This window comes from Tetrao urogallus, assembly GCF_951394365.1.
Source record: "Tetrao urogallus genome assembly, chromosome: 11".
NCBI lineage: Eukaryota > Metazoa > Chordata > Aves > Galliformes > Phasianidae > Tetrao > Tetrao urogallus.
In genome coordinates this window covers 10,115,573-10,137,403 of record NC_136824.1, presented here as the reverse complement: position 1 = coordinate 10,137,403, position 21,831 = coordinate 10,115,573, and the positions used below count along the sequence as shown (strand labels likewise).

The window sequence follows — 21,831 nt, the reverse complement described above, 5'->3', positions numbered from 1 at the left end:
GGGACAACCCATCGTAATTACTAAAATGAGCTATTCTAATCAGTGATCTTTCCCTCTTATTACTATGCAATGAAATCAGTGACATCAAGTCAGTAAACTAATAATTTTCTGTTGTCTTTTACAGGAATGTTGAAAACAGTATTTCCAAAATAATACTGACTATTCTGAAATATTACCCTTCCAAAAGTTTATAGAAAAACATGCAAAAGTCTGTCTGGAGCTTAGATGACGATTTTAAGGCTGCATTTTTGAAAAGTAGCATACTACTGCAGGTCCAGAGCCTCAGCTATATCAACAACTCCATCTGTGTCAGTAGAGATATTCCACTAAATGAAATAACCTGTCCCAAGGTACTGCATTGACTGAGACTAGAGGAAAAAGCACAGGAATTACTGTAAGGATGGTAAGTCTATTCTTACAGCTTTGCCTTTTCTTGCTAACATTAACAAGTTATTGCTCTTAATAAATTATCATTCTCTTTCAGGTTCGTTTTGTAAACAGTCTGCAATGGAAATTTCTCAAATCAAAACAGAGGCAACGGCAGGAATGCAGCTTTATAAACCTGCAAAAGAGACGGCAAGATCAAGTACATCCATGCACACTGTGTGTGGGCAATGTTTGTACTGATTACCAAAGAGAAACGACATACTGCGCATTTAAACATCACAGTTTCTGACTGTCTTAGTAAATTCCAAGCAAATCTGAGCAAAAACTTCATCCATACAGAGTACACCACCGCATTACAACTGCTCCCAAAACATTCAGGGGATCACTAAGCAGCCAGAAGGTAACACACCCACACCATCAGCTCAGCAGTATCAGCTAAAAATATGGGGGTGAAAAACCTGAGGAGCAGAACCTGGTGCCTGGAGCCCGGGGCACTCCACGGGAGAAGCTGTCTCATCTCTCCATGCCACTGCTGAGGAAACGCTCCCAGCCTGGCTGTGCATGACGCAGGGCTTTGCCTGCCAGGAGCTGTAAACAAGGAATGATGGCCTCACTGCATCCCAGATGCTCAGCATGCTTTCTCTGTCGAGTGACTGAGTCAGGAGATGGCAGCCAGCACCAGGCCGGGATGCAGGGCTGCATCCACGCGAGGCAGCAGCTGCCTGAGAAAACCCACAGCAGCCTCAAAAACTTCGGAAACTTTCAAAAATCGAGGCTTTTCACCACCTCTGACAGCAGCAGAATAAATCAAGGGGCTGAGCTCTGGCTGAGCAGACATCTCCCACACCGCCTCAGGGAGCAGCCTCCGAGGTGCAGACCTGAGAGCCTCAAGGCTTCCCACCCAATCTCAGAGGAAACCTCAGAAGGATGGCTGTGACAGCACACACTGACTGACTGACCAGCTCTGTGCTCAGCTGAGCCAGCGGCAGGGGGAGCGGACCAGGCCCCGTGTTGAGCTTGGGCAGTGTACCAGCCTGCTGGGAGCGGCAGGCACCCCTCCCCTCAGCTGCTCCCTCAGCACCCACGGATCTCCCTTCAGAAGCACCCCATCAGTTAAAGCCTTTCTGCCTCAGCCAGCCCAAAAGGGCAGACTGCCTTCCCCACCCTACGCACTGCAGCGTCAGACTCACGTGCAGCAGGTTGAGGGATGCCTCCGTATGTGGCAATGCTATCTCCAAGCCTACTGTAAACAAACCCCAAAAATTCAAGAATTACTGAGAAACAACCACTACTCAGCCAGCAAGTTCACTGATGTCATGAAAATCCCTGCTGAGAAAACCACCAGTTGATCTTTTCAACCACGAATCAGATTCCTAAAGCTGATTCGTAACCAGAAAAGTCCCAACAAGTGACCTGCGTAAGAATCAAAGTCAGAGGCTATGTTTTGCTTTTCAGTCTGCACTATTTGAGTCCAGCAGACAAGAAGCCTGGCAGAGCTATTCTGAGTTAGGTTTCTGACTACGGTTGTGCACAAATTAAAACCTGTAATCACTACTGATTTCTTAAGTACTAAACACAGATATAGCTTAAAATATTCAAAGGAAGACTCAAGCACATCTCATGTATCAGGGCCCATATTTTTAATTGTGTGAAGTCCTGGTATTTTTACCTTCTATCTGTTATTTGTACTTTAAATATAACAAACTTGTTTAAACCTGAGATGTAAAGCAACATCTACATATACAGAAAAAGACAACTGCTATTTATCTACCTGCCAGCATTCAGGGCAAGGCACCTAACTTAGCACTCCTGCAATACTCTGACTTTTGGCATTAACTAGATTTTTACACAGTATAAAATGAATTGACAGATCATTTGATATGACTCAGTCAGCATGGTAATTACACCAGCATATTGATTGGACATCATCCACTTCTGATTTTCTTGTATTACTTGAGTAGAATTTATTCTCATTTGTTAAAGTGTGATTAATAGATCGGTTTATGGATGCATATACTGACAAAATATTAATTGTAGCCAATGTGAGTTGACAGTAACCCTTTGATGTCAAATGGTATTTTTTATGTTTATGTTTCCTTTGTTTCCTAATAGCAGATCTAAGCCACTGTGGTCTATTGTGTAAATATGCATTCATGGGCTTTGTCTGCAGTGCCAACAGAGCAAATGACTTTCAGAAATTGTATGTTCTGTAAGTCCTAATGAGGTGCTGGGTCATAAAAGTTATTACACAAGAGTGCACAGAAGCAGTAATTTCTCTCTACAACTACTCAAGACACTTTTCCACTTAGGATTGGTTTGCTTTACTAAGTAGAGGTGATGCGAAAACACACACATAAAAAAGTATCTGAAACTATTGCACTAATTAAGGAAGATATAAACAATATGTTTATATGTTTTTACTCCACTGCTAAATGTTTTGGTACAGTTTACAGAAAAGCAATTTTAATGTGAGCCTTATAGACACATACAGCAGTGTAAAGAAGAGGATGTCAGCACTGATTAAAGCTTAAAATTGGTAGAACATACATACTTAGAGAAAGTAACCAAAATAGCTAACTGGTATAGGCGTTAAAAGCTTCTTGAATACCAACAGTAGTAAAGTGCTCTGTGGACCATTTATCTGTGCATGCAACTCCAATGAAGGTTAAAACTATGGAGACAAATGGTACAATTTATAAGAAAAAAACCACAGGAACAACTGTAACTTTACTCATACTCTATTTTGCTTCTAAGTCTTGACTCATAAAGCACTTCAGTGTGGCCTAAGAAAAAATGAGGTAATACTAAAGCCCACTCATTCCCGTCTTTTACAAAGGTGCCAAGACACGTAACAGATGTAGGGATGTACTTCTCCTTCTGTACTCTGGCAAGGACTTGGGAGAAGGTCGTGCTTTTCTTTACTAGCTTACAGGATCAAGGCAGATGCACCTGGTAAAACAGTAGCTGCAAACCCAGGCAGGGATGTACACAGACACTTGTGCAGATTTTGCACTCTTTCTCCTCCCAGTACTCTCTGGAGCTCCACAGCTCCAAACTCTCCTCACTCCAGCCTCTCCTAACAGGCATTGCAGGAGCACGAGAGAGGGGTTGAACTATGAAGAACAATATTTACCATTTTAGTACATGCCATTCCATTACATTCCACAGTTGTTATTGTTTTTCCACTGTTACTGCATGAAAAGGATGCTAAAGCCACAAACTGAAGTGGTCGGTTATGTGGGAAAACTTTTCAGCTGGGAAAGCAGGAAAACAGCAAGGTAGAATATAGGGGCAAGCAGGCCACACATTAAGATCAGGGAGATATTCAAAATGAAAAGAATTATAGTTTTGCTTAACGTTACAGACTTCCCCACTGACTTCAGTTAATATGTTGTTCAGATCGTTATAGGCATTTGTGTGGAAAAGTTTCCCCCAACTATATTCAAAGAGATAAACACCATATTCAGATGAGAGTACAGTGGAGATTAAAGCTGGCATCTCATATATGAATGGAGAGACTATCCTAAGCATGATCCTACTTCATAATCAGATGTTCAAGATTAACCACTGAGCTGGTTTGCTCACTGTATGAATTTCACTTTACCCATTTTATTCTGGGTCTGGGAAACATTCCTTGAATAACTGAAATCCAAACATTTCTAGAAAAGTCATCTCTGAAAATTTTTGTTTCCAAAGCATCTGAATTTTTCAGATGAAAAGCTGTTTCATTTAAAAACTTTGACCTGTTCTGTACCTCCAGCATCTACAGAAGTGTCACTCTAATGAGGTCAGCCGCATTAGATCCAGTAGGTATGTACCAAGTCTGACAAGGAAGTCCTATAGCACTTGATTAATTTGCTGCAAATCAGTAGGCCTACATGTGTAAGCAATAGAATAGTGTCTGGCTACAGTGATAGCAGAATTACAAAGCAGGATAAATTCAGCCAACTGCCAGCAGAGATCTCTCTCTCTCATTACAACGGCATATCTGTACACCTCTAATGTTGAAGAGAGATATGACATTTTCCAGAAAGCAAACTAAGACTGGGATTTAGTATTACAAACTGACAAATAAACATAACTTATAATAAAACTAACAGCCAACAAAAAGCATCTTCAATAGGTAGCTTCTGAGTCGTTCTTCAGTTTCATCACAGAAGGCTACGCTCACTGTCTTTCCTGTGTTGATGTATGCCTGGTGACTCAGATGCCATTTGTCTTAAATGCTGAGCACTGAAGTATCTTATGCACCTTACCAGCCTGATGGGCTCAAAAGAGCAATATAAAAGACAAAGAAGAAATACTTACTTGATTTTGAACCACAGGAGGGGGCTATCTGACCATTTGGGCATGTGCACATGTTTGGTCTAGAGCAAAATCCATCCCCACAGGAATGTCTGCAAATTGCTACAAATAAAACAAATACCTTTAAAACTTGCTTTAAAAACCCCAGAACACATTTAAAAAACCCAACCACCTGACAGAAAATATGTATTTAGCACCACGACAAAAACACATGTAAACTCATTAAATTGCATACAACGGATTCCAAGAAGGTTCCTTCCATTCATCTTCGTCTCTGTAACGGACAGCTAACACCTGGGATTGTAGTCTCTTACGATAGGAACATATCACAGACTGCATTAAATACATAGGCAGGTTTCCTTAGAAAAGGGAAAGTGCGGTGCATTTTCCCAAAGCCCTCCCGGAGGAAGGATGCCTTAGATGCAGCATTACAACGCTCCCTTTATTTCTGCACCACAGATACAGCAGTGTAACAATTCCCATGAGAGCAAACTGCCTCAGTATCTCTGAAGAGGATCTTATCAGCCTTCGGGAACTGCTTACGGTACAACATACCATTATGTGTGACTACACATACAGCAACATGATGAACATATGTATACACTGATGTCCCTACGTATACATTTCAGGGAGATGGTCCAAACAAGCAGAGTAAATGTACTTGCTGGCCCTGCCTCTTTCCATTTACTTAAATAGATTAACATATTCCACAGCTACTCGCTCCTGAGAGTCCACACACTCCTTGGATCGCTTTACCACAGACTTAAACAGAACATGTGGATGAGATTAATCCTTTGTTAAATACTGGTATCACATCACTATATTGTAGCCCACAAAACTTTGTATATTAGCTTAAAATATTTAAAACAGTAAAGAAATGATGTGTAGCTGCTATTGAAACCATACAGAAGCACATTTCAGCTCTGGAATACAATTAAAAATACCCTGACATACAGGGACAAAGATAAACCTCAGTCATAACATACAACTAGATTTACTTACGGACTATGCATTGGTTTCCACCAGGTAAAGTTTTCCATCCAGGGCAACAGTAAGCATTGTAACGTGATCCACACACATTTGGTCTGGAAAAAAAAAAAAAGACGATTTCTTATTTTTGCTCAGAAAAGTGTTTTAAAAGTAGAATCATAAAGATGGAAAAAGTAAATCACTGCAAAATACATTTCAATAATTAAACCTTGAAGTGTGGTATGTTTTTAGCAGAACCGTATGCCTATGATCATTAGGTTTTTTAGGTGACACATACTTTTATAAATTAAAGATGACATAAAATAAAAAATCAAATCAGTACCATGTGAACAACAGGAAGAGAATGGACAAAATTGTCTCCTATCAAGCCATATCCAAAAAAAATACCTCACAGGGTTTTGTAGCAAAACAACCCTTTAAATACAAAATCTATTAGTGAACACGGAGGAACATTTTGCATAACTTCTAAGCTTTGTATTGTTTTCATTTTTTCACTTTGTAGCATTATTACTGTTCCCTGCTTTGTCTCCGAGCAGCACTTTGCATGTATGTATGAGTGAAATCATGCCAATCATGACATAAGCCAAATAAATGAGCCCAGTTATGCATAACAAAAATGAGTTGCTATAAAAAAATCAAGGATGTGCATGTAGACAGACAGGGTTCATGTGAAATGCAGGTGAAGGGCCTACTGCAATGAGAACTTATTGAACTTCTCAAATGATGGATCCACATGATTTTTTTTTCCATCTTATCCCCCTCATCAATATTTGCTCTTTCAAATAAGGATCTCAGAAGAGTCTCTATCGAAAGCTGAAGGGACGTGACACCAGCCCTCCCATGATTTCATTGGTGAAAACAGAAAAATGGAAACTGTTCTATGCCACACAGTAATCACTTCTGTAAAATCTAAGTCGCATTCATTTAATGCAACTCTCCGTGTATATAAAGCCAGTAAGGCACACCTCTGAAAAAGAAAAAACTGCCTCCTTTTGCTGTGTTTCATAATCTTAAGGAAAATTTTACAACCTGTATAACTATTCTGAGGAATTACTCAATAGATTAGCGGAACTAAAGCTAGCTATAAACTAGTACTTCCTTCCCAGAAACTGCTATTTTAAAATGTTATATACAGATTAGAGACAGATTTAAAGTGCTTATTGTTTCAGGAAAGGTTTCTTCATTATGATTTTGCCCTTTCTCTTTCACAAAATTCTTCATCTCTGGTATTGCAAAGTAAGTAAACAGCAGTTACCTCATATGGTGAGGCAACTTAAGAAAAACAATCTTAGTATATACAAACATTCATTTATGCACATTTTCTACATAACAAGATTTTTTACTATATTTATTTAGGGATTTGCACTGTTAATACAATTTCAAGTACCCTGATTACCCCAACTTTGGTGACACCTAATATTTTCACTAAGTGCTTGCTCAGAAACATTTAAGTCAATGCAAACATTACCATTATCTTCCACTGATCTTCTGTAATTACAAAGTGGTAACTGAGACTGTGAGCAACACAACTGGGCATGTTGCAGGGACCTTTTCCCTTCCTGCAGTCTTCTTATTCATATAATTCCGATGTATTCAGTTTTAGTAATGTCAGCTACTTCCCTGCAGGGCTATAACCATGTAACTTTCCTAGAGTTCCCTGTTCATCAATGCCAAATGTTGCTCCATGATCATCTGCCAAGTAAGACTGGCAAGCAGACAAGTGAGATTGCTTTTCACCTTCTCCGTTCAGAAGAAATAATGGAACTTACTAAGACAGACAGAATGGATTTGTTGCTACCTGCTACAACTACAGGCATAAACCACCCATTTCTGATCCAGGTTGTTAATATCTGTAACCAGCTGATCATAAAGTGACATGCAGATGCTCTGTTAAATTTCAGTCTCAGCAAGTACTTGGTTTTGGGGACCATCTGGTCCAAGTTAAGAGCCAGGAGCAGACTTTTGAGTCACGGGGAAACCCGATTTTTAAAATCTGCTTCCAAAATGGGGCTCTGGAAAACCTAGATGTGCCAGCAATCGTGAAGTCAGAGACCCTGAGAGCCTTGAGGCTGTCCGCATGGTAGACTACGCCATACACCCAAAAGCTCCAACTCTGAGGCAGCTTGCTTAGCTTTCAGAAGAGAAAAAAGAAGAAGAAAAAAAGTCATCAAACTGTACTTGCATGGAACAGTCTGAGTCTGACAAGTGTATTTTCCAGTGGAACACTTTTTCGTCAGAAAGCTGCTGTCTAGCTTATAAAAGAAACCTGTATTAAATTCTGAGCTCTACTGTAGCCTTCTTTCAGAGGGAGGAGGTGTTTTCTCCTTGTGCCTATTTGTAAAATCTTTAAAAGGAGTTAAGTTTGAAAGTTACTTTCATTGATATTTATGAGGTGATCAGACACTAGGCCAGTAAGTGCCTGTCAATAAATAAAGCATTTAAGGGGATAACAATTTACTTCATGCTAAATCACGGACACCATCTATCAAATTTCAAAGGCTCTATCGTGGTATTTAATTTAAGTAGTTAAGCACTACTGCATTTAATAGAATGCATTTTCCCGCTGATATTATAGGCTATGAATACTAAAGAAGCATTTTATATTCTTATAAAACTGTTCTCACAAACAGCACTACCGAGTTTAGTAATAAAACCTGAATTGTAATGGGAAAGCAGGAGAAAATGCACCTACACAGCCCTCTTAAAGCACAACCTCACCCCTCTCGCTAAGTAGGAACCTATTTCCTATAACTCAGCACTCTCGCCACAAAGCCCAGCATGGAGACAAAGATGGCAGGGACAGACAATCCCATATCTGCAGAGCAAGTCATGCTTTTGAAAGCTCTTGCGGTCCCAGCCAATGTAGTAGTGTCAGGAGCCAAGGAGACAACTCACTGAAAAACAAAGGTTCAACAGCTCCTGCAGCCTTGTAAAGAATGAACTATGTCTGAAATGGTTAAAAAAAAAAAAAAACCAACTGATCTTCCCAGCCCCCCCCCCCTTGTTTTGGACTATAAACTGGATAAAATAATGACCTCCTTTCCCAGATCAACAATTTATGCTCTTAATTTCATGGATGGTTTGGGGGGGGAATTTCTGGAGGCTTTTCTTGCAGGAAGAAAGGGAAGATTCAGAGGAAAGACTTTCACTTTATTTTACTCACTTCTAAACTTGTAAATCATTAAGGATTTATGTAATGGTGCAGTGCTGAGAGACACTGACTGATATCCAGAGTTTCATCAAAGACATCCAAAATAAACAAGAAATTATGTCTTTGATGATACATAAGTACGAATTCAGTAGCAAAGCGAGTTGAATAATTATCAAAAGACATTAGTCATCCACTAAAAAATAGCAGAGAGAAAAACATGCATCTGGAAATTCCAATAATTAATGTTTGAAAACGACAAGCTTGGCTGACAAGATCTGCATGCACCAAACCAGCAGATTTCTTTAGGAATAACCGCAGGGAAGCTCCATCCCCGCTGAGAAGGGACCATCCAGCACAGGAGCAGGTACCCGCAGCATCGCTGCGTCCTCCCTGGGCCCTGCAGCCCATCCAGGGGCATCCTGTTGCTGCATGTCCCCGTTCGCCCTGCCCAGGACCCCTCTCCTGAAAACAGCATCGCCCATCAGCCGCTCCCAAGGCAGGAAGAGCTTCTGGCAGTGCTGCGTGTGAGGCTTCGGGCAGACAGCCGGACAGCAGCACTGCCATGCGCCGGCCAACACTGGTGTAACCCAGGTTGAATCAAGCCCAAAGCGTGGGTCTGGGGTAAATGAGACGGAGAGACCAGACAGAGTGGGCAGGGGACGGCTGAACTCCAGACAGACCTGAGCCAGGGCGCTGGGCAAGGTTTCTCTTCACTCCCACGTCCCACTTTGCTCCCTGTGCACACACACGAGGATTCCTCATGGCCTAATGAACAATTTCGATTAACTCCTTGGCTGCAGCAGCTGGCCTATGTTTAACATAATGTAGAGACACAGCTTTCTGGCAGAAGAGAGGCAATTTAAAGCAGTACTGTCAGCCAACAGTTATTTTTAGAGAAGCAGTTGCCTACTTTTCTTCTTGTGAGCATAGGACCCGTACTTGCTAAAACTGACAACAAAATTATTTGCTGATCCTTTCCAGCTAGAATTTGAGTGGGGCTTCCTTGCTTGCACAGAGAGTTAAAAAGAATGACAAACTGCATTGAAAAAAATGGTATTCTGCACTTAAAAATGTGTCTCTTTAAGTCAGACTCTAACCAACACACTAAGAAACAGTAGCTCTGGAACGTGAAAAGGAGCAACTTTCACTCTTTTTTTCCAGAGACACATAATCGTATCTCTACCTTTTGCTGTAAAACAGCTTTACATACTTTCTCAAACTCCTCAGCACCTCAGAGCAAATGCTAAAAGCAAAGATTGGCCCCGACCTGTTGACTGTGCTGCAGCTTTACTCAACTTTCCCACAGATTCAAGAACTTCCATCCTTCAAGATGCTCAGAGTGACTGGGCAGAGCTGGAAGCAACCCAACCTAAGTTCACCTGCCCTGAGCAGGGGCTGAGCCAAATTTCAATCACGTAAAAGGAAAATCTCAGAAACAATGCTAGACTCAGAACAAACAAAAGAAACTGAGTTCCTGTTATCCCACAAAGTACACATTTTTAAGCAAAATACATGTTTTACACACAAGGGATTGCTTTTGATATACTTATTTTTGCCAAGCAATAAGTGAGCCTGGATGTTTGTGCCATGCAGAGAGCCTAATACGATAACTATTTCTCACCCTGACAGTAAGGATACCGCTGTCCCAGAATCCTGGCTCAGTTCAACTAGAAAAATAACATGCTGAGCAGCTCTACGGGTGTCTTTGGCTCCGGCCTATGTACAAGTCAAGAGTTCAGAATGACACGCAAGTTTCCTGCAGCAAGACTGAACACTTTTCTAACCCTAACTTCCATCACACTGTGACAGCTAAATACAGCAATCCCACAGCAGTATTTGACATTAAATGAATTCTTCCGCGCTTGCTCTGAAAATCTGCCTGTGTCTTTTCCACGGACAGACTCATCTAACCTGACAGCCAGGCTTTGTTCCCATTCACAGCCAGGGACAGACGCTTTTTTGGCACGTATTCCCTCATTGTTCCACATGAGAATGTCAGTGGGTCCAGAGTGACACCCAATTTACATGGCTGTACAGGGCATGTAAATAAAAAAAGTATGCTGCCACAAACACTGTCTGCTGGACAAGACGAGCATAGCTGGGATCCAGCAGGTACTCCCTTAAGTCACATTAAAAATAAAAGAATAATAACTATAATGATAATAAAATATTTAATAATTAGAACAAAATATCATTATTACAAAGTGCATTCAGAGCCAAAGAAATCGGAGTCTTTCTACCCTGGTGTCCCTACACAGCACCCCACAGGAAAAAGCAGTAGCTGTGGCTCTAGGGCAGTGCTCAGCCCTCCAGCCATCACTTCCTTTGGGGGTGCAGGAAGAGGTGAGGTTGCAGCTCCCGCACCGCTTCCAGCACTCGCTTTGCAACTGCTGATATCAATGCAGGTGGACCTCTAACAATCTTCCAGGCTACCAGCTAGCACAGGATTTGCCAGCCTGTGCCGTGCACTGATGGGCCAGCAGCACAGGAACTGTGTGTGGCATGTGGGAGGCTGGGATGGGCTGGTGCTATGCCATCCCTCCTCGGAGGGCATCCAAGAGCTCACAGAGAGAGTCTCATAAACCTGACAGCTGTATCAATGCTTGTCAGCAAATGCCCTTGGGTGTTAAGCAGCTCCTCTAACTCGTACTTTAAAATGCTCTCTCGTAGGCTACTGGAAGATTTATTCTTGCTAAGACAGAAGCTTTCCTCCTCCTCCCTCCACCACACTCTGTCTCCTACCCTCTGACTCTCTCCAAGCTGGGATAGCAATGCTGTGGTTTTGAAAGGTCAGTTAACTGTATATTAGCTATCGTGCAACGGGAACACCCTGCTGGTGATCCCAAGTTCCAGTTCACCTTGTCCCCAGCAGTCACTGGTAGTTTACTTTGTATACAGAGGGAAGAGGAAAAAATCAGAGGGAAAAACAAAGAAAGGGAAAAACAAAGAAAGGGAAAAACAAAGAAAGGGAAAAACAAAGAAAGGGAAAAGAGGCAGAAAAATAGCGTTCCTGAAAGGAAACAAATTCTATTTTGAAACCTCAGCTGAACATCACTGGATATTCTGATGTCCTCCAGCAAAACACGAGAAAGAGGGAAGCTTGAAGAAGAGGATGAAAATGATTAAGCCTGTAGACAAAAGAACTGCGGCTTTCTTTCGGTATTTTTGAGGCTTTAATGGTCATGAATCATTTCATAAAATGAAAAGTAAAAAGGAAAACAAAAGATTCTCCAGCAAGTCAACATTCAAAATATTCTTCCAGATAAAAGCTGGAAATCCTTCATACTTCAGTGACTATGGACACGCAAACGCAGAAAGCACAGGTTTTAATTTAATAGCTCCGTTTTGCCTTCCAGGGTACCTTCCAGAGAAAAGCTCAAACTTTAAAGAGCTGCGATAAAAAAAAGAAATAGAGACACAGGAAGAATCAATCTACACATCAACCTTAGCATAAATGAGGCGTTTCTGTAGGTCTGAAATTCTAAAAAAAAATAAAATAAAATAAAAATTAAACTGAAGTGGGAAAATCAGAATTGAGGAGAAAACAATCAAAAGAGACATCCACAATACAAGACTGAAGAGCTAGAATATATTTTCCAGCGGAGTGCAATGGATAATCAGAAACACTCCAGGCCACAATTGTTCCATTTTACAAAAATATTTACTGAGTCTGGGGAGTAAGACCAAAGTGACATAGATGCATCGATGTCTTCTTTGTCTTTAGGATTCAGGATGGAAATGAAGACTAACAAGATGGAAGGTGATCGTACTGCGAGAGAAAAAGTTCATGATTAATTTCTGACTACTTCCATATGTATACATTCAAATATCCCTAACTCCTGAAGTCTTGTTTAAGGAGAGATGGCTTCTGACTGGCCAACGTGCTTACATCAAGAGGAAGTTCTGGTGATCCCTGCAGCTAAATAGTTCGTATACTACTGTTTTAATATCCAGGCTGCTAAATCCATGTATGTGTTTAAAGTGGCCCTTGTCAAAACTTGCACTGAAGTTTATACAGAAAGCATTCACATTTGCAGGATGGAAGATAAATGATGACAAACAAGACTGTTTGAAGTGAGCAGCACAGCTGAACGACACATTGCAGGAAAGGAAAATAGGCATTAGGAAAACAGAAGCTGCAATTTCATTCAATAAGAGTCACTGTAAATGTATTAGACAGCCAGCCCATTCCTGCCAAACCTTTGCCCAGCAATTCTCCTATTGGTTCCAAAGACTTGAGGGCAGCCCCATGCTTCAAAGTCAGTAGCCTCAAGCCCACTGCAGTCCCAAATGCTGTCACGTAGAGCAGCTCAGTCAGGTAATACAGCAAGCATATCTAGATCAGACTGGATGACCACTGAACACAAAATGAAGTTGTATTGGCTGTCAACAAAGGAGAAGTTTACTTTTGCAAATCTTAAACTAGCCCTTCATTGAGGAATATATTTTCAGAACCATGATTTGGCTTCTTCAGTCTCCTGTAAACAATTCTCCCTGCAAACCTGCACTGTAACCATAGGTAATTCTCTACATTCCAGATGCCCCCTCCACAGGTGCTGTTCTTCCCCTCAATCTTTTACACATCCTGCAGAGCTAACACTATCTGCCGCTCGAGAAAAGTTCAACAAAATTTCCACAAACTGAGAGCAGAAAGGGTCTGGGCAGACAACCCTGCACAAGATGAGACCCATCATGTATCCAAAGAAGAAAATGATTACCTGGAAAACGTGGAAAGAAACAGCGTAATCCACATCTCTTATTTTTGGAGCAAGAAATGTAGCGTAACTCTCATTCTGACTTGCCAGCCAGCTATTCATAGCCACAGCTTTCAAAGGACACATCCTGGATGGAGAACAATAATGTTCCTTCCTACAATGGACACAAAGTGGCAAACCCAAAATGAAATTCTCCACCTGGAGACTAAGTACAAAGTGATGGCAGGCCAGCTGAGATCCATTTAGCAGCACCTGGGTGAGGGCAGCAGGCCAACCTGATACAAGTAAGAGCAACCTGGGGCAAAGTAACTAAATAAATACATAAATTAAGTAAGTGAAAGAAGGGAAGAAAGGAAAGGAACTACATCAAACTCCTGATCATCAGCATGTTGTCTTGGCCCCTGAGCCAATACTACAATATTTCCAACGCAACCACGTTTCACAGAGTATGTCAAGAAGATTGCTGCACTGCTTATCGTAGCCCTTTTCTTCTGTTTGCTCTTGTTGTGACTTATTATCGTCAATGGAAAATAAACACCAAATAATTCAGAAGTATTTTTCTGATGTACTTGGGAGGGAGGGGATCTGATTCAGATTTCAAATAACAGATGCAGAACAGATCAAAACTACTTCAGTCCAGCTGCAGTATGATACGAGAAAAGCTCACGGGGGAAGACAGGCTGAGAGGCTGGTAACAGATGCACGTGTGTCACTTGTGAAAGGCAACCTGGGACAGTACTCACCAAAAGTTTACACCATAGGATGGCTTTTCATGGGCATGCCCAAAATGCATTGCGTCCTAATTCTGAGCTACAATCCATACAGGCCTTAGAGTCCAACCCCATAGATTATAGACTGGATTAAGGCCATTTTAAAGAGATGGTGTCCAAATGACAGGATTTGGAAATCTTAGTGGAGAGCACTAGGATTACGTAGGCCTGGAGATTTATTTACTTTTTAATGTCTGCCTTCAGGCTCAAGAACAACGTGGAGCTACAAGACGAATGCCATCATGGGAGCTCCTGCACTGCTCCTAGCTCTGGATAAAGAAACACAGGGCACACTACTGCCAGACAGCTCTCATTAAATGCATTTAAAATTTACATACAGTGCTTAACTAGTATATTCAAAAACATAACTAAACCACATCATGGCAATGAGGAGGACATCTATCATGATTAAAATGGAAAATAATATGTCACCCCTTTCAGCATGAGCCCTTCAGCAAGCTCTGATAACAGCCAGTGCCCTGCATCCTGCTCCCCAGGGAAAGTCACACCGACACCAAACCACACCCTGGGAGCAAGCGATCAGGCAGACAGGACGCGATGCCAACACCGACGAACTCACTTCTCTCCTTATTAGATTGCCATTTATGTACAGAATAATACTATAAGAATAATAGCAAAAGTAGGATCCCGGCCTCCCTCCTGCTCACAGAGGGATGCTGGCAAAGCGTGGCACCAGCAGCCAGAGGTGTGCAGGCCAAAAGTGGTATGAAAAATGTTTGAGGTTTTTCAGTATAAACCAATATTTACCGGTACGGAAAGTCTGCTTTTCTTCAGCAAGCTTTTAGTGGTAAATATAGGTTTAAAAGGAAAACCAGAAGCCTTAATTATATACTTGAATACTGGAATTATGTTATAGGTTTATAAGATCTGTTTTATTTCTGAGTGGTGATGCACAAAAAGGGTCAAATCCAACTGAGTTTACTCAAGGAAGCCTATCAGAAAACCTGTGAATTTCATTGTTATAGTACAACCAATAGAGATTGCTCCAAGAAGACCAACTGCCTGTTGAATAGCTTTAATCTGTGAGTTTATGAATTGCAGTGGAGCTAACTATTACGTTCTGCAATATTCACTATCATTTCCCCTTAGTAATGACCATGAAATTAAACCACTCCTGCACAAATGTATTTAAGGAGCATCTGAACTACATGCATGCCACAATTCAGGTATCTTGAAGAAGTTTTAGTTCTTTCAAAATTTCTGCTGAGTTACTTGTTAGGCAAATAATTGCTTTCTTTGGCCATTATACTGATGAGAGGCTGAAAAACGTTATTTAAAAACTTACTAAGAACTGACTGATCCTCACTGAACTTGAGGTCCTTGTCTGGCATCATCAGCAAATGGGAAATCTTAATTAATGCTCGGATCTTGAAGCGCAGTACTTCCTGTATTCCGCCAAGTACCAATCAAACTGCCTGTAATTTATCTTTGATTTTCTATTCCAACGATTGAGTCATATAAATGGTTTTCTTCAAGTACACACTGTTTAGGAAGACCTCCCCATTCACGGCCCAGTTTTGTAGTTTTTATTCAAAAAATCAGTGCTATACATTTCAATGCTTAAGAAGTAGAAGGATAAAGGCTCGATGCCTTTGTGCTAAAGCCTTAGGGATCTGAAGATGAAAGTGTCTCGATAAGATGCTTATTATTTTAACTTGCTGAACCACGACAGATTCCAGCTACGTTTCTGTGAAGGGGGAATATGAAGATGATGAATTTCGTCATGTGCTGAGATAATTACTATCTTTATTCTGAGTGCTTTGCGATCACTCAGAGGCAACAGGCACCACATGCAAACACACGGCATTACAAAGACTTCCTTGCTGATGTCCTCACAGCCAGATCAATTCTAACTACATGAGCAGCAAGCTTTAAGTCAGCAAGCTTTCCCACTGCATTTATAATCATTACAGCTAAAACATACTTATAGAACCGCAGTATGTGATTGGAGAACACGCTGGCATCAACCATAAGACAAAGGTCACAGGAAAGACAGCAAACATCTGCAATCAACAGCCTGCAGTAAAAGATGATGATAAATTCCTAGAAACAAACCAGCAGACCTCAGGCTTCTTCGCTATTGCAAAAAAGATCCAATATTCACAGAGACCTCCCCCACTTTTTTTTTAATGTTTTTTTTAATGCTAAGACACTTCCAGTAGTCATTATAATCAAACACCTACGATGTCTAAACTTTAAGGATTTATCTAAGAATGTATCCTCGTGCTCTTAGCATGAGAGCAAGAGTTCACTTCAAGAAAAAAAAAAAAACAAAAACAAAATAAAGTCTTAGTCATCTACAATAACATCAAATACAGTTTCCCAGCAGCTGTTATGACTTGTATTACAACTCTCAGATTCCCAAATGTATTTGTGCTGATGAACACGTTAAAGAACCTCCTTGCAAAATTGTATTTTTAGTGTTCTAGTCCATTCAATAATGAATTCTCCCTGTCTAATGTATATGCAGTTCCTGTCCATTCAAAATATGTTTTCCATCTGGATTTCCAAAGAATTAGCTCCAACCTTGTCTGTTAAAATGACAATTCTCTTTATTCATTCCGTACAGCACGCTACCACACCTAAGGAAATGCTCGCCGTTTCCAAATGGGCCATGTCATGTGGGATTCTCCCCACAAAGATAGAGGACTGTGTGTTAACAAAGGATTTCCACCTCCTCCAAGCAGCCTGGGCACTCTCAGCCTCAAATGAGACTTACGAAAAAGGCCTATCAACCAAACTAACAGCTTGCTTTGTCATTCCTGTATCTCAGATCTCGAAATTACGCTACATAAGAATCTGCCCTCCCAAGGGCACTCGCTCAGAACTGTATTATTCCAAGATGCAGAATACCTGAATTTGATACACTGTTATCGCCAGCATTGTGGATTACCAAGCTGATGTGTAACTCACATTAAAATGAAGAACTGTTGCAAAGCACACAGTAAGTGGAGGCTTCAGCAAACACAGGAGCCATAAGACTGAATACTCACCCTAACCCATTTTAGCTTCCCAAAATAATTAACAGTGAAATACCATCTGTTTTATTATATATCTTTATCACTGTCTGAACAGCACAGCAATTCAACAAAGACACGTATCCTCTGCTATGTGCCTCCATCTCCCACTAAGGCCATCTGGGCAGTGCCCATGAGTTGCGTGGCATACTTTGTCCCAGAGGTCAGAAAATGGTGTTTGTCAGTCTGATATTGACTCAGAGTTCTAAAATGAGGAAGTTTACTAAAACACCTTGGGAAAAAAAGGTTCTTTCTGGTAAACGTATTTCCTTACAAATTTTTATTACTTGCAGTTAGCCTGAAAAACTTTGCTATAATAGCCCTTAACTTCAAGAACATCCTTTGTCGAAGAGAAGATCTGCTTTGTCCAGCTGCTCCTCTGGTGACAAGGTATGAGGAAATGAAATGAGCCCAACCCTACCACAGATCCCTGAAAAGCAATGCCTACAGCTTGCACACGTTGCTGTGGAAGAAACACCAAAACACCAACCCTTCCCGGTAGGAAAAAAAAGCCAAGATTTCAAAACTGCATATAAATAAAATTACAACACAAGGAAGAAATTAAGGCATTCTCATCAAGGCCTCTAAAAAAATAAAGTTCTAACAACTCCTTCTGGGGAAGCCAAGAAAACTGAGAAAATCCTTTGCATCCTTACCATGGCACAGCTACCTCTGTACCCTCCGTGTCACATCTGCCCTCTGCCTGACCAGGAGCCATCTGGCTGCGGGCTGAGGAGCTCCATCAGAGCACTCGAGGAACCAAACCTCTCTTTTATTTTCCCTTCCACTGCTGCGAGGCTTTCAACCTCGCAGCAAACTCAGTTATCAGCTGCACGCACACGCGATACCTTTCAGCTGACCGAACGATTATTTTCGCATCAGAAAGGTGCTCCGTTAGGAATCAGAAAGTATTCTGCCTGACGCAGCTTTGCTCGTCCTGAGAGCGCCGCGCTAGGCGCGCACCACAGTGCCTCACGGTGCTCTCAGGCTCTAACGAACGCAGGCTCCCTCGGAGCAGGCACCAGACAGCTCCGCCGCGAGCCGTCCCCGCTCCGCCTCTCCTCAGGTCACGAATAGCGGCAGATAAGCGGAGCCCGCCGAGCAACGGGGCGACGCGCAGGCAGAAGCCTGAAGGCGGCGGTGGGGGCCGACAGCTGAGGGGACGAGCACGCGGGCCTCCGCGCGGCTCCGCTCCTTTGCATAGAGGGACGGGGGACGCGGGAGGAATGCGCGAGCCCGCAGCGTGCCGCCCGCGCCCCTCCCGGCGGCCGCCTCAGCGGCCCCGCTCTGCGGCGGCTCTCCGGCCCGGGACGCCGCGCAGCCTGCAAGAGGGAGAGGCTCCGCTCCCCGGGGATGCCGCGGACGGTGCCCGACGCCCCCCGCCCGAGCCGCCCCGCAGCCCGGGGGCCCCCGGCAGCCCCATCCCCGCACAGGAACACCCCGCACCTACCCTTTGAGCGCGTCGTGCCCGCCGCCGCCCTGCCCTCTCCTCTTGGCCCGGCTGGCCCGCAGCTCCTTGGCGCTCGTCCCCTCGGAGTGCCCGGCGGCGGCGGCGGCGCCCGCCTGGGACGCCCACAGCACGGCAACTCCCAGGGCGATCCCCAGCAGCCGCCCCCGCCACATCGCGTCCCCCGAGCCCCCGGGCTCCGAGCGGCCGCCGCCTCCTCCTCTCCGCCGCCCAAGTCCGCCGGTTCCCGCCGCGCCGCCTCCGCCGAGCTCCCCCGAAGTGAGCTGCGTGGAGAAAAGGGACGAAGGGACGTCAGGGGGGGAGCGGGCACGGCCGCCCCGAGCCCCCCGCCCCCGCCGGCCCCCGGCCAGCCCGGCGCTGCCCGCCCGCGGGAGGCGGCGGACGCGCGGGATGGCGAGGGGCCGCTCGCGGCCGCGCTCCCTCCGCCCTCCCTCGACGGACGGCGGTCTCGGGGCTCCCGCACTCGCCGCGGACCGCCCGCGGCCGCCGCCGTCGCTCTCGAAGCCGCTCCGGGGTAGAAGCGCCCGCCGGGCACCGCGGCGAGCCGGGAGCGCGGTGCCCGGCTAGGACAGGGAGCCCCGCGGTCACGGAGCCCCGCGCCCAGCCCGCCCGCCCCGAGAGAGCCCGCTGCGAGGGGCGCGCACCCGCTCGAGCCGCCGCCGCCGGCTGCCGTTCCCGCTGCTGTTCCAGCTGCGGCCGCTGCACCCACCGCTACTCCAGCTGCGGCTCCAGCTGCCCCCTCCCTCCCTCCCTCCTCCTCCTTTTTCCCCTCCTCTCTCTCCCCCCTCCTCTTCAAGTATCGCCCGCGCACCGCTTTCTCGCGAGAGAGAGGTGAATAAAAATGTCCCCCCACCCCCGAACCGCCACCCCAGGGGCTCCGGGGCTGGGAGGCGGCCGCGCCGTGCGCCGGCGGCAGGAGAGCCCCTGGCAGGAGGGCACCTGCGCCCCGACGGACTCCAGCCCGCAGGCGGTGCTGCCCGGAGCCGGGGCTCGGCCGCTGCCCGCTGCCGTCACCCCACCGGTCCCGAGAGAGGGAGGCAGCAGCGGGAGCTCGGTCACATTAATCTGCCTACAGAGATGAGGGGGACTGCTGCAGCTCCGTCTAAAATAGAGACAAGTCCTAAAGGTACAGCGTTATGCAGCCAGTCAGCAGCGTTCAAAAAGTAAAACATAGCATCTCTACTTCCCTTATAAGGAAAAACAGCAGCGAGGGGATCTTCACCTTCGAGGATCCTGCATAGCTGACAATGCACTGTCTTTTACTTAGCATGGCAGGGGTAGGGACCCATTGCTTTGAAAGCCCTGGGGCAAAAGCGGGAAAGAGCAAGAGTCCAAGTTTGGCGCTCGTGTGTCAGTACACTAACAGAGTGGCTCCATTTAAATGACAGAAACAAAAACTAAGTGGAAAATCTTAATGCTATAGATCCGGTGTTGCTTTATTCCACTCGTAGAAGCAGTGACTTTGATAGATTTTATTAGCATTATCATCTATGCCCAGGAGCAGTAGGGCAGTTCTGACACTGCTTTATAGGAAAGCTGAGTTAAGGGCAAGAGAAGCACAGTGAATACTTTTGTGAATCATTGTGCATCTTACAACATTGCATTTCTTGATTCTTAGTCTGCAGCAGTTGTTCTTCAGCAAAATGAAAGATGAACTCCTCAAAGTGGAAGTTGCACTCTCCACCCCTGGCAGAGGCAATTCGCATACAAGGATGACATGGATCAACTGTCAGTGGTGGAAAACAAACACATTCAATGTGGCCCATGCTAGAATCAACACAACCCATAGAATCTGAACTGTTAGCACAGAGCCAGAGGAATGATGAGTCTGCACCAAGGGATGCCCATTGGAAATAAAACACTAACAGGATGGAAGGGGTAACAAGAAAACTCCATAAATTAACTTCCAGAATTCCACAAGAGATGTTTTTCTGCTTTCAAAATTGCACTCAGCTCCTGACGCTAATGGGGAGTTGCTAACCATGCTGTGGCCCTGAATTTACTGATGTCAATGAAAGCTCTTCTCCAACTCACAGAACTGTGAATTGGAAGGGACTTTTAAAGGCCCTCCAGTCCAACTCCCCTGTGCTGAACAGGGACAGCCACAGCTCGATCAGCAGACTTCAGCTCAGTACTTACAAAACCAAAAAACTCAAGCTGTGACCCAGCCCTAATCACTAACATATCTGTAGCTTTCTCAGGGCAAGAGAGCACATCGTACATGCTCCTAATTCTGCACAGACAGCTCCGGAACGACTGCATGCCTCGTCCTTATCAAGGAAAGAAAACACATCCTGCAGTTTGTGCTTCTGGGGATGTTTGTTTTGTCGCTGGCATGCTCTGCTGAGGCTGACTTAGAAATCTCAACAAACCCACCGCCACCATGGAATGTAAGAAACTGCAATTCTGAATGAAACGTTCGGGGGGTGTTGGTTAATAGTCAGAACTCAGTCCCAGGTTAGTTCTCCAGGTGAGTAGATACATTTCAGAACTAAGCTCTTCCAACATATAGAGAAAAGACAAAACCAGCAAAAGCAACCATCGTGGACTGAGAATAACTGATATTTATGCATTCAGCTGCTCTTCACTAACTAGTATTTCGGCAGATATAGCTCAGCAACAGCACACCTGCCAAGCCACTGCCAAAGGTAATGCTGAGTGTGCTACTGGTGCAATGTCTTAGGGAAAAAAGGCCCATGTCAGACTCGCTGGTACGAGGCTGTTTGCAGCTTAAGTATGACGAGGAAATAAAATGACAGATGCTATTTTAAATAAGATGTTTAAATCTCCTTTTATAGTATTATTTGTTTTACATATATATACAGCACACGTGCAATATCCTTCTAAACATTCACAGAAGCATATAAGCTACTACAGGAAGTGCTGTAGCTGCACGTGCTTGGCACTGTAACAACATTCAAAGCATTCTGGCTGATTTTTATCATAAAGGACATTGGCAGTCATTTGATTTTGGCCATTCTGGTATCACTGATTAACGTGGTAACAG

At 44.0% G+C, this 21,831-nt stretch overlaps 1 protein-coding gene across 2 annotated transcripts in view; it reads right to left on the bottom strand.

Moving 5' to 3' along the window:
- FBN1 (fibrillin 1) overlaps positions 1-19,051 on the bottom strand; it is a gene marked incomplete at both ends in the record, with an annotated part of 146,511 nt that extends 127,460 nt beyond the window's left edge. Inside the window, 3 exons of one of the 2 annotated variants that reach the window (XM_079541146.1) lie at positions 4,696-4,794; positions 5,695-5,777; positions 18,807-19,051. In XM_079541146.1, the coding sequence (XP_079397272.1) occupies positions 4,696-4,794; positions 5,695-5,777; positions 18,807-18,979 (355 nt within the window). The remainder of the gene's footprint in view (positions 1-4,695; positions 4,795-5,694; positions 5,778-18,806) is intronic. The other variant, XM_079541145.1, reaches the window with a different exon arrangement.
- Between the last annotated feature and the right edge of the window lie 2,780 nt (positions 19,052-21,831).